At 46.3% G+C, this 14,794-nt stretch overlaps 1 protein-coding gene across 21 annotated transcripts in view; it reads right to left on the bottom strand.

Annotated features, from left to right (window-relative positions):
- The window catches only part of DST (dystonin), a 520,430-nt gene that overhangs the window by 404,863 nt on the left and 100,773 nt on the right, over positions 1–14,794 (bottom strand). For 15 of the 21 annotated variants that reach the window (XM_027524344.1, XM_027524350.1, XM_027524347.1 and 12 more), the window contains exon 4: positions 11,565–11,772. In XM_027524344.1, the coding sequence (XP_027380145.1) occupies positions 11,565–11,772 (208 nt within the window). Of the gene's footprint in view, positions 1–5,138; positions 5,408–11,564; positions 11,773–14,794 lie in introns of those variants that run through there. The other 6 variants (XM_027524356.1, XM_027524359.1, XM_027524360.1 and 3 more) reach the window with 4 other exon arrangements.

The following is a 14,794-nucleotide window of genomic DNA, read 5'->3' as shown; positions in this document are numbered from 1 at the left end:
CAACAGAATTGCCCCGCCAGACCCTCCCCCTGAGGCTCTCCTCCCTGCCACCTTCAGCCTCTGTTCACGGAAAATCCCACTTGACCTGAAGGACAGAGTTTTCCCCAATACCCAACCCCAGGAGGACTATTTGCTTCCTCTTCTGAATGAAAAGAGAGTAGAGTAGAAAACTATGACAATTATAATTACATTAAAGGAATAGACCATACAGTGAAATATTACTCAGCCATAAAAAAGAAATAATGCTATCTGAGGCAACATTGATAAACCTAGATATTATCATACTAAGTGAACAAGTCAGACAGAGAAAGACAAATATCATAAGCTATCTCTTATATGTGGAATCTTAAAAAAAGATCAAGTGAACTTTAATTTATAAAACATAGACTCACAAACATAGAAAACAAACTTAGGGTTACCAAAAGAGAAAGGGGGGAGATAAATTAGGAGCTTGGGATTAACATTTTCATACTACTATATATAAAATAGGTAATCAAGATATTGAGTACAGTTCCCAGTACTATACAATAGGTCCTTGTTGGTTACCTATTTTATAGAGAGTAGTATGTATATGTTAATTCCAAACTCCTATTTTAGTGGTGGCTTATTAGTTCCATTTTCCTTACCAGGACCTCCTGTTTTAAAATATTTATGCATGCAAATGGTTATTAGGGTGCCTGGTCAGGGTGGGCAGTTTCAGTCAGGGTGCTTCCTCTAATATTCCCCTTTCTTCCCATCTAGAATTGAGATGCAAAGGCTGGAAGAGCAGCAGCCACCTTGTAACCCGAGAACAACCACATGATGGCCAAGAAGCAACACACAAGTCTGGGTCCTGGTGGCAAAGAGAGGTTCCCCACAGAACCCAGTCCCTGAGAAAAAGAAAACATCATCAACTGTTCTTTGTTACAAACATCCAAACACAATCTTAGCTAACACTCATTACTAGTTAAACCTATTTCATTTTTTAAAAGAGAAGAAAAAGCCCAGACTAATACCACCGTAACTAGCTACAAGTAGCACTATCGCGATGTGCAATGCTCAGTCACTCAGTCATATCTGACACTTTGTGACCCCATGGACTGTAGCCCTCCAGACTCTTCAGTCCATGGGATTTCCCAGACAAGAATACTGGAGTGGGTTGCCATTTCCTTCTCCAGGGTTCTTCCCAATCATGATGAGGCCCTACTAAAGACCACTCACTACACAACTGACTATGAATCTCAAAGAGGAGATGAAATCTGAAATCAAGATTTTGCAGAATCCTGAAGCCAACTGAAAACCACTGAGGTCACATGGATTGAAGGGGGCAAAGTTCTCTGAAATCTTTACACTCCAGCTTCCAATTCAGCCAGCACCAGAATTAATTTACACAGTAAAAGATAGGATTTTGACCATTCATGTATCTGTGTATGCCTTAAAAGTGAACTGAAAATGAAAATTACAGCTGGAATAGTTCTCAGTTCCTTTTGTCACCATGCACAAAAGCAGAATCACGGGGCCTTAACGTGAAAAGGGATTAAAGCAACTCCTCAGCGTTTTCATGGAAAATAGAAACTTCTGTCTTTTTTCTTAATCAAAGAGGTTTTTTCCATGATCTATACACACAGATTGGAGAAGGAAATGGCAACCCACTCCAGTACTCTTGCCTGGAAAATCCCATGGGCGGAGGAGCCTGGTAGGTTGCAGTCCATGGGATCGCTAAGAGTCGGACACGACTGAGCGACTTCACTTTTACTTTTCACTTTCATGCATTGGAGAAGGAAATGGCAACCTACTCCAGTGTTCTTGCCTGGAGAATCCCAGGGACAGAGGGGCCTGGTGGGCTGCCGTCTATGGGGTCACAGAGAGTCAGACACGACTAAAGCGACTTAGCAGCAGCAGCAGCATACACAAAGATACATAGTCATACATAAGTAAGAAACCTGCCACTCAGCTTTCACAGAGAATAGTAAGAAACCCTTGTTATAGTTATTTGAGGATAACTGATCAATTTCCAGGTCAATGGGAAAATACTCATTTTCTTGGACCAAAATAATTTACCTTCCTTGTCCATTAAGTCTAAAATGTATAGAATACAATTCATTGGATTCACATTCAGTTCAGTTCAGTTCAGTTGCTCAGTCGTGTCTGATTCACATTAGCGCTCTCATTTTCACACTTAACATCAATTTTAAAAATTAACAATGTGTTGAGAAAAGAAAATCTTCCATCACAGACTCAAACAGCAGAATTTCACAGTGACAGCTAATTAATACTAGTAATATAATAATACACAGAAATTAATTCTAATAACAGTATGTAAGTTGGTTTCCTTATACTGACAGGAAAGACAAGAGGGATACTGGGCATCTTTTATGCTAACCTACTAAAAATGTCTTATATTACATGGTAAATACCCTGGATAATTCACTGTAAGATCTTAAAGAAAGTCACTGATATGGGCTATTTCTAGTATAAACAATAATAAAGAAATATGTTTTATTTGTAAATAAATGCTTTTATTCACCCTGCCTCTGGCAATCTGCTGAAGTAATGAGATTTTTTTTTTTTAATTAGATGCCTTGAACATCCTGGCAATAAATACATTTTATAAGTAAAGGCCCTGGAATATGAATCAGAACACGGCACCCTTCTCTGCAGCAAATTGCTCTTTCTGTGTTATTCTAATTCAACAGACAGTTGCCTCTTTTCACTCAAAAGTAAGGACCAAAGCAAGACCCAAGAATAGACTACACCATAAATAATTAGGGCTCACTCACTTGCCGCTATTCTTGTTCTGATCCAGAAGGCTAGGTTTGAAGTTCTTCCAAAGCCATCTGAGGACTCAACTCTCAACTTCTAAACCTAATAGTCATAATTGCTAACGTTATACATTACTGTAATTCTCCGTTTCTGTCAACAGACAAACTCTGAATTTGTTACAGCTGACCCACACTTTCAACAGCTGGGGCATATGATCACTTGGCAACCTGATAACACTCCAGCCAAACGCAAAGTCACCCTGGAATCAAGGAACTTGGTCAGAAATGAATATCGAAATAAGCTCTCAAGTTCAGATAGGAATGGAAAATGTTTTGAACAATGCACGATTTCAGAAAATGGAACAACTGTACTTTGAAAGTTGAGTGAGCTGACACTCCCTATTCACAGCCTACAATTCTTTTCTGATTAGATCAGCCCCCACAGCAAGTCATCGGGATAATAAGCACTGTAATGAAGTCATCGAATTGGATACTGATGGGAAATCATAACCGGCTTCAAAATACATCGGGAAACAATGAGTTTTCCAGGTCTCTAGCTTTCCACATAACACACTGGCCAATACTCTTACTTTTCTTTCCAAGACCAGATGAAACACAGAACATCTATAAAGCCGAGGACAAACTGATGACTTATGCGTTTTAACACAACAAAGAAGATGAAGGAAACAACCTCCACTTTTTCAGCAAATTCGGGACTACAAGTTTGAAAAAGTGGATGTGTAAAGTTCCATACTGATTATTAGGCTATAATGAAAATGAGATAAAGTGAAATCGGCAACGACCTCCAGGATCTTCTATTTCCTTTTACTTCCAAAGGCAAATAAAAACCATCTTTTACAGAACGTCCACTTCCTCAAGGCAAGTCAAATCAGCACCTCAGTTATTTCTGTTTTCTAAGTCATCTGCAAGTACCCACATGTCACAGAGGTAAAACTTGATGGGACAAAAATTCATACAGCTATCTTTTTTTTTTTTTAAAGTAAAAAAGGTATTTACTTTCAAACTTTCAGACTCTTTCTTTCTGACCTTAAAGAACACAGGTGTGCCTGTTCCATAAGGTTTATTAGTGTATTGCAATATCTCTCATTTTTAAGGTTCTGGAACAAATGATTAAGAATCTTATTTTCAAATGGAAGTATAGATGTAAACATGAGTGTATTGGACACGAACGCATATACAGATGCTACAAATGTGCTTTAGCCTAAAATATCATAGCACTTGCTCGGTGGTAGTATCATACAATAGAGCCTTGGCACAAAGGAATTCTGATTGTGCTGTATACAGAATTCTACATGCATTAAAGGAATGTCAAAAATAAAATATGTTCTAGAAGGAGATGAAACATGTTCATGTAGATTTTGAGCTTTGGGGGGAGGGGGCCTGGAATTTAATTATTCAGTTCATGCATCTTTAACCATATAATCCCCACTCAATTTACAGAAATTGAGTTTCTTAAGACCAAAGCAAATATTCAAAAGAAGCAAGACCACTTGAAATCAACTGATGAAACAGGCCACGATTCACCATTAATATATTAAGGCTCTTAGCCATCCCTGGGTGTGGAGCGCTTAAGTAGAGCCACAGTTAGGAGATTGTCTAGACATATTGAAAGACAATGTCCAGAGACTAAAAGACCCTTTAAGATGAGAAAGTGTTCTTTAATCTAACCTCTCATTTAACTATAAAGTCAAAATAAACACAATGCTAAAACGTCAATACTATTTATCATAGAATTTCCCCAACGTAAAGGACAGGCAGAAAAATATCTCAAAATATACTCCTTCACCTTTAAATTTACAACAGACTCTCTGACGAAAGTCTTTCATCCATCACACTATCAAGTAACCTTTACGATAGGTAGGAATAGATTTAATATAGTCACGAACCATAAACTTTTCAAATAAAATCATTTTAAGAAAAACGATTTGGTGATGCTCTCAGTGGTGAAACAGTCCATTTATTTAAGAAGCTAAGAACCTTTTTTTAAGGGTTAACCAATACCCCGTATCAAGCAAGGTCAGCAATGCCTTAGTAATCCCACGGAGAATGAACCTGTAACCACCCTCCCAGCAAGAAGGATGATTATGCGTAGTGCTTAAGAGCTTTTTACAAAGGAGAAAAACGCAAGGTGCCTCTTGGAAACCAAACCCCTCCCCCGCACTGTACTGCCCATCCGACGGTGTCTCCCGGCCATCGCCCACCCGGCCACCCTCCCTGCGGTGGGATACGGAACCCCGTCCCCCAAAGACCAGGTTCAGTCCCAGGACTGGTCCAGACACCTGTTTACTTGTGCCCAAGCAGCAGTGGCTCCTGTCAAGCAAAGGAGACGGTCACCCCGCAGGTTTGTGCCCCGCCCAGGCGGCGGGGGCGACATACCTTTGTACCTCTCCAGGACATCCTCGTAGGCCTGGAGGTACTCCTGCTCGTCCACGCACATGTAGGCGGCCGGGGAGAGGTACCCCGCCATGCCCAGGTTTATCTCAGCGGGGACCGGCCGAGCCCCCTCTCCCGCTCGAAACCCGGACAGGACCGCAGTCAGCGAGGGGCAGCCGCGGGCACGGAAACGCGCGAGGAGGGGGGAGCGCCGGGGCGCACAGGGGTTCGGCCGGAGAGACGCCCCGGGGTCTCAGCAACGGTCCGTGCAGGCGAGCCCGGCGGCGGCGCGCAGCGCCACGCGGCGCGGGGGAGCCCGGGGCCCGGCGAAGGCGGGCGCGGGGCGACGGGCGCCTGCACCCTCGTGAGCCGAGGCGGCGGCCGCCTGGGCCCGGCTCTGCGCGCCCGCTCGGGGCCGGGAGGACGCGCGCGCTGCCTCCGCCCGCGGTGCTCCGCGGCGCATCTGCGGCATTTCCTGGCCGCCGCGCCGCAGACGCGCGCCCGCGCCCGGGAGGGGGAGCGCGGGGAGGGGGCGGGCGAGAGGGCGGGCGGGCGGCGGCCTCCGGCGGGCAGCGCCCGGCCCCTCCCCGGCCCGCCCTCCCCGGGCGCGGGGCGCCGCCCGGATCCCAGGGGCGAGGTTTCTATTTGGGACCCACAACAGGTGCCTGGGAAACAAAGCCGCGGATCGCGCCTCCCGCGCTCGCAACCCCCGCGGGGCTCCGGGGGAGACCGGGGGAGCCTCCGGGACCGGCCGGCCGCGCGGAAGGGCCGGGCCCCGCGACAGCGCGGGGCGCACGGGCGGGGGAGCCGGGGTCCGCGCCTCGGGGGCCGCCTGCGCCTGCGCGCCCCGCAGCCCCGGCCCGGCCGGCGGCCCCTCCCTGCCGCCCCCCAGAGCCTGGCCGCGCCGCTGCGCCGCCAAAGACACCAGGCTCCGCCACCGGCTCCTCCCCGCCGCGGATCATCCGGCGGTGTGATGTGGCCAAGTGACTTACCCTGTCTTCATCAGGATAATCATATCATAAAGTTCATCATATCATATCATCATATCACAAACGTGTGACATGTCAACATTGTACGTGTTCGCTGTTACTATTATCAGATGAGCCACTTCATTGTTGACTCTGATTGATGACTCTGGCCACATCTCCCCTCCCTATTTCTTCTTTCATGAGTACTGACCTTTTGTCCTTGATGAGTCTTTTTTTCTTTTTTAGTGATGTGAATCTGGTCCGATTTCCATGAATTGTTACATGGGAATGAGTAGTCTTGAGAACACTGTATACTCTGGATAAAACTTCCTTAAGTTAGAATTGGAAAGCTTTACTTCGCATTAGTAATTGGCCTATGTGACTCCAAACATAATAAGACCACCCTTCTCTTTTCTATCCTGACCACTGATCTGAGTTTGATCTCACATCCCACTAAGCCTTTAGGATCACTAGAATTTTCTTGCGACTTGGCATGCATTTATGTGCACATTAGCTCATGAAGCAACAAGCATGATCCATATGGGACACCTAGAACTGAAAGGATTAGCAATTCAATCCCTAAGAGTCGTTCCATTTACAAATCACATACGTACAAATAAGTCTCTCAGAACTCTCCTGTCTCTCATGGACACAGAGAACAGAGTTGTGGTTGCCAGGGGGTACAGGCTTGGGGGGAGGAATGGAGTGGAAGCTTGGGATTAGCAGATGCAAACTATTATATATATGATAGGTAAAAAACCAGGTCCTACTGTATAGCATAGGGAACTAGTATCCCGTGATAACCATGAGAGAAAAAAAAATGAAAAAAAGAATATATATATAACTGAATCACTGCTGCTGTATAGCAGAAATTAACACATTGTGAATCAATTTTACTTCAATTTAAAAAAAAATTTAAACTGTCTTGTCTCCCTCCCAATGAATAAGGTCATTGAGGGCATAGTCTGAGCCTTAATCAGAAATTGCCACCCAGTAGCTTCCCTGATAGCTCAGTTGGTACGATTCCTGGGTCCAGAAGATCCACTGGCGAGGGGATAGGTACCCACTCCAGTATTCCTGGGCTTCCCTTGTGGTAAAGAATCCGCCCACAATGCGGGAGACCTAGGTTTGATCCCTGGGTTGTGAAGATCCCCTGGAGAAGGGAAAGGCTACCCACTCCAGTATTCTGGCTTGGAGAATTCCATGGACTATATAGCCATGGGGTCACAAAGAGTCGGACACGACAGCGACTTTCACAAGCACCCAGTTTTGTGAATATAATAACTGCACACTCAAGTGATTTTTAACTGTTCATTTAAGGAACTAGTCAAAAGGAACAAGCAGCACTGGTAGTTGTTGGGGTAAATGTATATTCCTGGAATGATAATCGAGGCTCAATCTGCTAATAATCTTAGTGTATTCCACGAGGAAGCGGCAAAAGCACAGCAGTTTAGAGCTTGGTCCCCCAAGTCAAAATGGCCTGAATTCAGATCCTAGCTCCACCACTTCCTAGAACCTCGGGAAGAGTCTCTCCTCTTTTGGCAGATTTCTGGCCTGAAAAAAATGGAGAAAATAAGAGTGTGTGTGCTCAGTCACTCGGTCATGTCCAAATCTTTGCAATCCAATGCAAAGCAGCCCTCCAGGATCCTCTGTCCATGGAATTTTTCAGGCAAGAATACTGGAGTGGACTGCCATTTCCTACTCCAGGGGATCTTCCCGACCCAGGGATCGAGCCCGTGTCTCTTGGGTCTCCTGCATTGGCAGGTGGATTCTTTACCACTGTGCCACCTGGGAAGCCCTGAAAATAACAGTGCCTACTTCACAAAATTGTCAAGAAGCCTGAATGAGATAACATATGGGCTTCCCTTGTGGCTCAGTTGCTAAAATATCCGCCTACCATGTGAGAGACCTGGGTTCAATCCCTGGGTTGGGAAGATCCCCTGGAGAAAGGAAAGGCTATCCACTCCAGTATTCTGGCCTGGAGAATTCCATGGACTGTATATACAAAGAGTCGGACATGACTGAGCGACTTTCACTTTCACTTTTCATCAGGTGCATAGGGCCATCAGTCAACCCTCATTCACAGAGCATTTACCATGTGTCAGGGAATTTGCAAAATGTTTTGCATTTACTACTTTAATCACCATAGCCACCATGATCCTTGGATAGACAAAATGAAGCTAAGAAGTAAATGTTCAGTAAATTGTCCAAGAAAACACAACCAGTTTGGGATAGAGGAGGAATTAAAATCCAAGTCTAACTCTGCGAAGATCTTTCAATTCTTCACTTCAAAGAATTCACATGGGACAAATATCCATAATTTAAAATAGCATCATCACTAACCAACCATATACCTTCACAAGCACTTCAAGACTGAAAAACCCAGCTTACGATATCATGCAGGCAAAAACAGCAGATCTGCTGGTTACGATGTTAAAGAAAACAAAGCCCCTTTCCTTCCATGTTACCATGTCATTTTCACCTTGACCCTGAGATCAGGAGAGCATATATGGCATGATAGGCTCAGATTTTAACATGAAGACACTGCGATAAATGCAGAATCACTTTTAAAATTGTAAAGTATCAGACATGTGACATCGTCGCCGGGAAATGTACATCTGATTATCTCATCACACTGCTTTTTACATCTTCAAGTGATTCTGCACCACTGACAGCTAAATAGTCCAGTCTCTGCAGAATTGCTCCAAAGCGTCCTAACAGTTCCCACTCTTCCCTACAAATCCCAGGCTTCAGCTGCACAGATGACTTGCAGTTTCCACCTGAACCCACCTCCCTGCTGTGTGTCTGCAGCTCCATCCCGCGGACATGACCTCCAGTTTGCACCAGTCCATCAGGCTAGTGAAATCGCCCCTCCCGCAGCAAGCCCCCCAGCAGCCCTTCGGGAAGCTGCCGGCCTGCTCTCGGTCCGGGGTAATCAGACTCTCCCTCTGGGTTCTCCTCATCCAGGCCCTCAAAGCCGTCACAGCTGGCCTCTCACCCTGCTGTGACTCTCTCACTCGCGCGTGTGAGGTTAGAACTGCTTTCAAGGCAGAACCAAGTATGCACCTTCATGTTGTCCCAGAAGCGTAATAAACATGTATTGAACGAGAGTGACTAACGGGATCCCCCAAACCATATGGTCTTCTCCACTCGAGACATTTCCTCATTCCATTCTATTTTTACAACCTTAAACACAAATAACCGTGTCCAACTTTCAATTCCTTTATTACTAAATAATAAACACAGTGGACATCCCCACACCCTTTCTGACCCTTGCCCTGTCTCTTATTAGGGATGAACTTCACAGACAGATTAGGTTTCAGGCCAAGTGCGAAAATGCCTAATAAAATGAGAAGCTGAAACCTGAATGATATGTTTTCCAGCTCTCCACTGTACCACATCCCCTCAGATGACCTGTCCCCTTACCTGGATGCTGTGTGGCAAGTTTAACACATAATATATCTGAACTTCATAGTTTAGCCATATGATGATGAAACAGGTGTTTATTGACCCCTCAGCCTATGCTGTGTGTGTGAGGATGGATGTAACTTGTGTGCAATAGCCAATTTACCAGTGTTTATTTTAAACATGGTCATTAGTACACGTCCATACTAGAGCCGCTTATTCTGTCTGTTGTTTTATTTTCTTTTGTTCTATTTTTGAAGAACTAATGTAATCTTAAAGTCCGTAACTCGGAGGTCTCCAGTGCAGCAACTACCACTAACTTCATAGCAAACCCTTTACAGTAAGTAAGGTGTGGCCTCGCCCTCACAGAGCCGAGACTCCCATGACCCCAGTGCCCACTTTTCCACTGCACCCCATCAGAACCCCCGGGTCCTCCATTCCCCACCAGCCGTACACGCCGCCGGCTACTACCGCCAGCCGCTGCTGGCTGCCTGTCTAGTAGTTTATGTGATCTCATCCCCCGACAAACAGGTGCCTGTCCTTCTCCCCTAGCCCCTCCTTCACTACCAAAAGCAAAATGCCCATCTCTGCCACAACCATCAAAACTCTCAGCCCAGGAGCACCTTCCGCCGTCCAGGCATCCTGCTTTGGAGACCCAGGCTTGCCACAGAGCACCACCTGTCACCATCTTCCCTTTCCGCCGAGATGAGTATCTGGTACCCTGGTTCCGGCACTGTTTCCTCCGCCCCCTGGGGGTGTCATGACCGGGCAGGGAATCCGGCCTTGGTGACTAGACCCTCCGGTGCCCACCCAGCCCTCCACAACCCCCCGGCTGCCCTGCTCACCCTCCCTTGGCTCCCAAACTGTTTCCATCCTCCCTGCCCTGCCCACCTCCACCCTCCGCGTCAAAGGCCTGGGCGAGACCAGCCAGCATCTCACAAAAGAAGCCAGGAGAAGCTCAAGGCTGTTGCCCCAGAAACCCAGATGAGAGAATGGCTGGCTGGGCGCTGTTTATTTTTCCCGTAATCAGAAAATCCCACTGAGGGGACCCTCGGGGGACTCTCGGCCACCATGGTGGCCAGGATCTGAGCTAGTCCCCTGCAGCCCCCTAGAAGGTAGACAAGTCCCAGCTCTGCATGATGGTGGGAAGCAAGAGAAACTGAGTGGGCAGGGGCCTGGGAGGGAGAGACGGAGGGGGAAGAGGCCCAATCCACAGTAAAAATCAACTCTGGTAAACACCTCGCCTCTGGCCTTTGCAAGAGAGGCCCCCGGGACACACCCCAACCTACCCCGTTGCCATTTCTGAGAAAAAAATTAGGTAACAACCACCTCAAAAAGCATAGGTCATATATACACAAACCACACAGGCACTGCAGGCTGGGGGATAGATTTCCACAGCAGGCTCAGCTTACAGCTGAGTAAAACAAGCCATCCCTTCTGGGACCTACAGGCAGTGCAAGGGAACACCAGGTAACAGAAGAGAAACATGGGTCCCTCCCATGTATTAATTAATCAGGGATGCATGATGGCTAAACCCTCAAAAGCACCAAAGGCAGGAGTTGCTATGAACATATGATGCTAATACAGATGCTATGCTTAAAAAAAAAAAAAAAAAAACCTGTAGAGAGCCCTACGCAATCTTGGGTACCAGAACCCAGGAATCTAGCCCCCTGATAAATCTGGTGGCTCGGAGCTCCCAGGCAACAGGGAAACGAAGCTTCCAGCAAACACACTGTGAAACACTGAATTAATACTTTCAGATTGTCACGGTGGCGACTGCACACATATAGGAAACTTCAACGCAGATGCCTGTAAATATCCTCTTGGTTTCAAAGATATCGGGTCCTCCAACCAGAAGACGGGGCCAAACAGCTTAGTCACTAGCAGACAGGGCCAATTGCTCCTTCGATAAAATCGGGACAGAAAGTAAACATGGTCATCCTCCTCCCCCACCTTAAGCCTCAGCTCCCGGCCAGACAGGGCCCCCGGGGAGCCGGTGGGTGAATTTCCACCTCTCTGCACCCCCCAGCCGGGCCCCCCCTCCGCTCGCTCTTACCTGCGATCCTAAGCACAGCCCTCTCCGCGGGGTCCAGCACCGAGCCCCCGTGGATCTTTCTTTTCGATCGCTCATGTTTAGGCAAATTCCAGGGTAAGGTGTCTCCAGGAGCTGGAGATGCAGAGCCAGATTTCTGGCTGAAATCATCTTCGTCAGAAAAATCCGCAGAGGAAGACATGGAGCAGCGATAGGACGCGTTCCCGGAGCTCTACAGGGGATGACACAGAGAAAAGCATCAATGGCAGGGCACTCGCGTCAGCTCGTCCATTTCAGCAGCCCCCTCCCTGCCCCCAAAGGGAGTCCGCTGTCCCCCACCCTCCTCCGAGCGGCGGGGGGAACGCGCCCCAGGGCTGACCCCAGCGCTCACCATCTTCTCCGGGCCCCGGCTCCAAGCCCAGCCACAAGGCCTGGGCAGCTCCGGTTCCAGGAAGATGGGCACCCAAGTGTGTGGCCTGTGGTCCGGCCACCAGCTCACAGATGACTGGCCCAACAATGAAGCCAGAATCCACAGCCTTCCTGTTACAAATCTATAGTATCTGGCTCCCCCACCAGGCCGGGACCGAGATTTTCCATTACGAGCTGCTGCTTAATTCATTAATGCAACTCACTCCAAGTTGCAAACACAAAGCACAAACGCAGGATGCTGAGTCCTGACTCCTTTCCGCTTCCCCTCCGAGTCTCCCCTCCGACCAGGTTTGAGCCCCTCGTTCTTTTCAGTTCATTTTTTTTTTCCTGAGTTTGAAGCTAGTTCCCAGACTCTTCTGGAGGAAGGAGGGAGGAGGGGCTGATTCTGAGAAGAGCCTTTTCTGCAGACCTGGAGAGTACAAAAGGCTGTTTGCCGAAGCCAAAGGCAGCGCCAGTAAACAAACGTCTGAACTCGGTTTGGAGCTCTAGAGATCATATAAACTTCGAGCAGAGGAACAGCTGCCAGCGATGGAGACGGAGGGATGCGGTGGGGAGGGGAAAGAGCTCCCCGGCCCGGCCTGCCCCGTCATCACACGCGGAAACCGGAGACGCGGCTCGGACCCGCGTGCGCGGCCTGAGCTCTGTCCTCCCTGCAGGAGCGGAGCCGGGCGCAGGGCGTGTCCGGCTGTCTGCCCTGCAGGGAAAAGTCACCAGTCATTAGCCCTTCCTCTTTGGTTGGGTTAAATTTGTGATAATCTAGTGAGCCACTCATTTACCACTGAAAGGAGACTGCTAACTGTGCTGTGAACAGGGTTATAAACAAGATAAAGCATCCATGGGAAAAAAAAAAAAAAAAGGCTGTGTGACAACCTCCCAAAGCACGAGGGATAAACCAGAAGTGAATCAGGATCTGGCCTCGGTCTAGTCAGGCATGACCGACATGAAGTCCTGATGCACATGTAGTGACCAACACCATCATTTTAAAAGCAAACATACTATCTCCTGCAAAGTGTCTAAGATTTATCTTTGGCTTTACTGTGTCCCCTCAAAAGCAGTTTTCCATTTTACATGAAATGCATCGCTTTGGCTAATTATCAATTTATTTAGATTTTGTGTGTTTTCTTAGTGGAAATCGTGTACTAAGCAAATAAATAAATTCCACTGATTTTCTGTATTCATTGGAATCCACAGAGTTGTGAGGAGGCATTAAGTCAGTCACAGGATGCTACTATCAACCTACTTTATTTTCCATGTTTTTCTGAAAATTCGTCCTGAGCTCTATAAGGCTGTGATGCTGGGTAGGTCCACAAAAAAGGATGACATTCTTAAAGACTTTCAAAAGGGTAACGGGTTTCCTTGGTTGCCTTCTGTCTTCCTTAAACTGGCTTCCAACCTGTCCTTAAGAAAGGTCAACTTTTATCTGTGAGCTTGTATTTCTTGTTGTTTCATGCACTCTTTCAGTGAGAGTAGTCATTTGGTTGTTTAGAGACAGACTTGGGGAATAAATGGTTAAAGGACCACCCCCATCCAAAAACTCTGATTATTGATTTTTGTAGATGAAGTAAATTTTTCTAATGATTAGAGTCTCAGCTAATGGAAGAGCAAAACATGATTTATGCCATGACATAAACACCACTCATCACCCAGCCAGATGGGAACATTTACAACCCTGGACCCAAGGGTGTTTGACTGGTGCAGCCTCTAATCTGGACGTGTCCTTGGTGAATGGGTAAGAGAGAAAGGAAGACAAGGCAATCAGCAGCACCTCTTTCAACAACACAGCGCAGGGAAATACACACGCAGACGGAGGGAAAGCACGCTGGCTTGTACACAGCCAAGTCTCTCCCAGGCTGCAGGACTCGAGTGCTAACCATCAAAGCATTTGGTTTTTCCCCACAACAATCTTCATGAACACTCTTTAAATATAAGGTAAACTATACAAAATTAGGCCCATGTGAACCTTGGAAACTGAGAACAGATTTTTTTTTTTTATCATTTACATGCTTCATATTCTGAGAATTACCTTTTAATTCACTTTTTAAATTTTAGACATATGCACTCAGCAGTACAGAAATTTTTTTCTATATCTTTTTAGCCTTATCTGGCTGCTTTATTGAATTTGAATTTTCTATTTTAATTGGTGGTGTTTGCTGTTGGCTGTTTAGCTGCCAACAAGATAGAGACTAAATTGGCCACCTTTTAAGGGCTATTGAATTTAGTCTTTTAGGTTTTAAGTGTGTGATTAAATGAATGCTTTTATTTTAATCAATGAAGGTTGTCTATGGTTTCTGTCTTCAAATTTGGGGAAAATATATTTCGAATCTTAGTAAATTTGCATTCTTTCTAATGTCAGTGGCATCCATGCCAGTGAATCAAGCAGACTTTCTAAATCAAGTGTTCCAGGTGGGAGGCTGAAAATTCCACCACTCACCTGTCCTTTCCTAATATCAGGCAAACTGGATGAACCATTGATAATTGTTTTTCTGTTTCTTTTTTATTTAATATTTGATGAGGTGAAAGAAGAGAGTGAAAAAGTTGGCTTAAAAGTAAGATCATGGCATCTAGTCCCATCACTTCGTGACAAATAGAAGCAGAAAAAGTAGAAGCAGTGACAGATTCTCTTGGGCTCCAAAATCACTGCAGATGGTGACTGCAGCCATGAAATTAAAAGACACTTGCTCCTTGGATGGAAACCTATGACAAACCTAAAAAGCATATTAAAAAGCAAAGACATCACTTGGCCAACAAAGGTTTGTACAATCAAGGCTATAGTTTTTCCAGCAGCCCTGTATGGATGTGAGAGTTGGACCATAAAGAAGGCTGAG

The sequence above is a fragment of the Bos indicus x Bos taurus genome, chromosome 23, assembly GCF_003369695.1.
Source record: "Bos indicus x Bos taurus breed Angus x Brahman F1 hybrid chromosome 23, Bos_hybrid_MaternalHap_v2.0, whole genome shotgun sequence".
Taxonomy (NCBI): domain Eukaryota; kingdom Metazoa; phylum Chordata; class Mammalia; order Artiodactyla; family Bovidae; genus Bos; species Bos indicus x Bos taurus.
The sequence above is the reverse complement of the archived record's forward strand: the minus strand, read 5'-3'. Positions and strand labels throughout refer to the sequence as shown.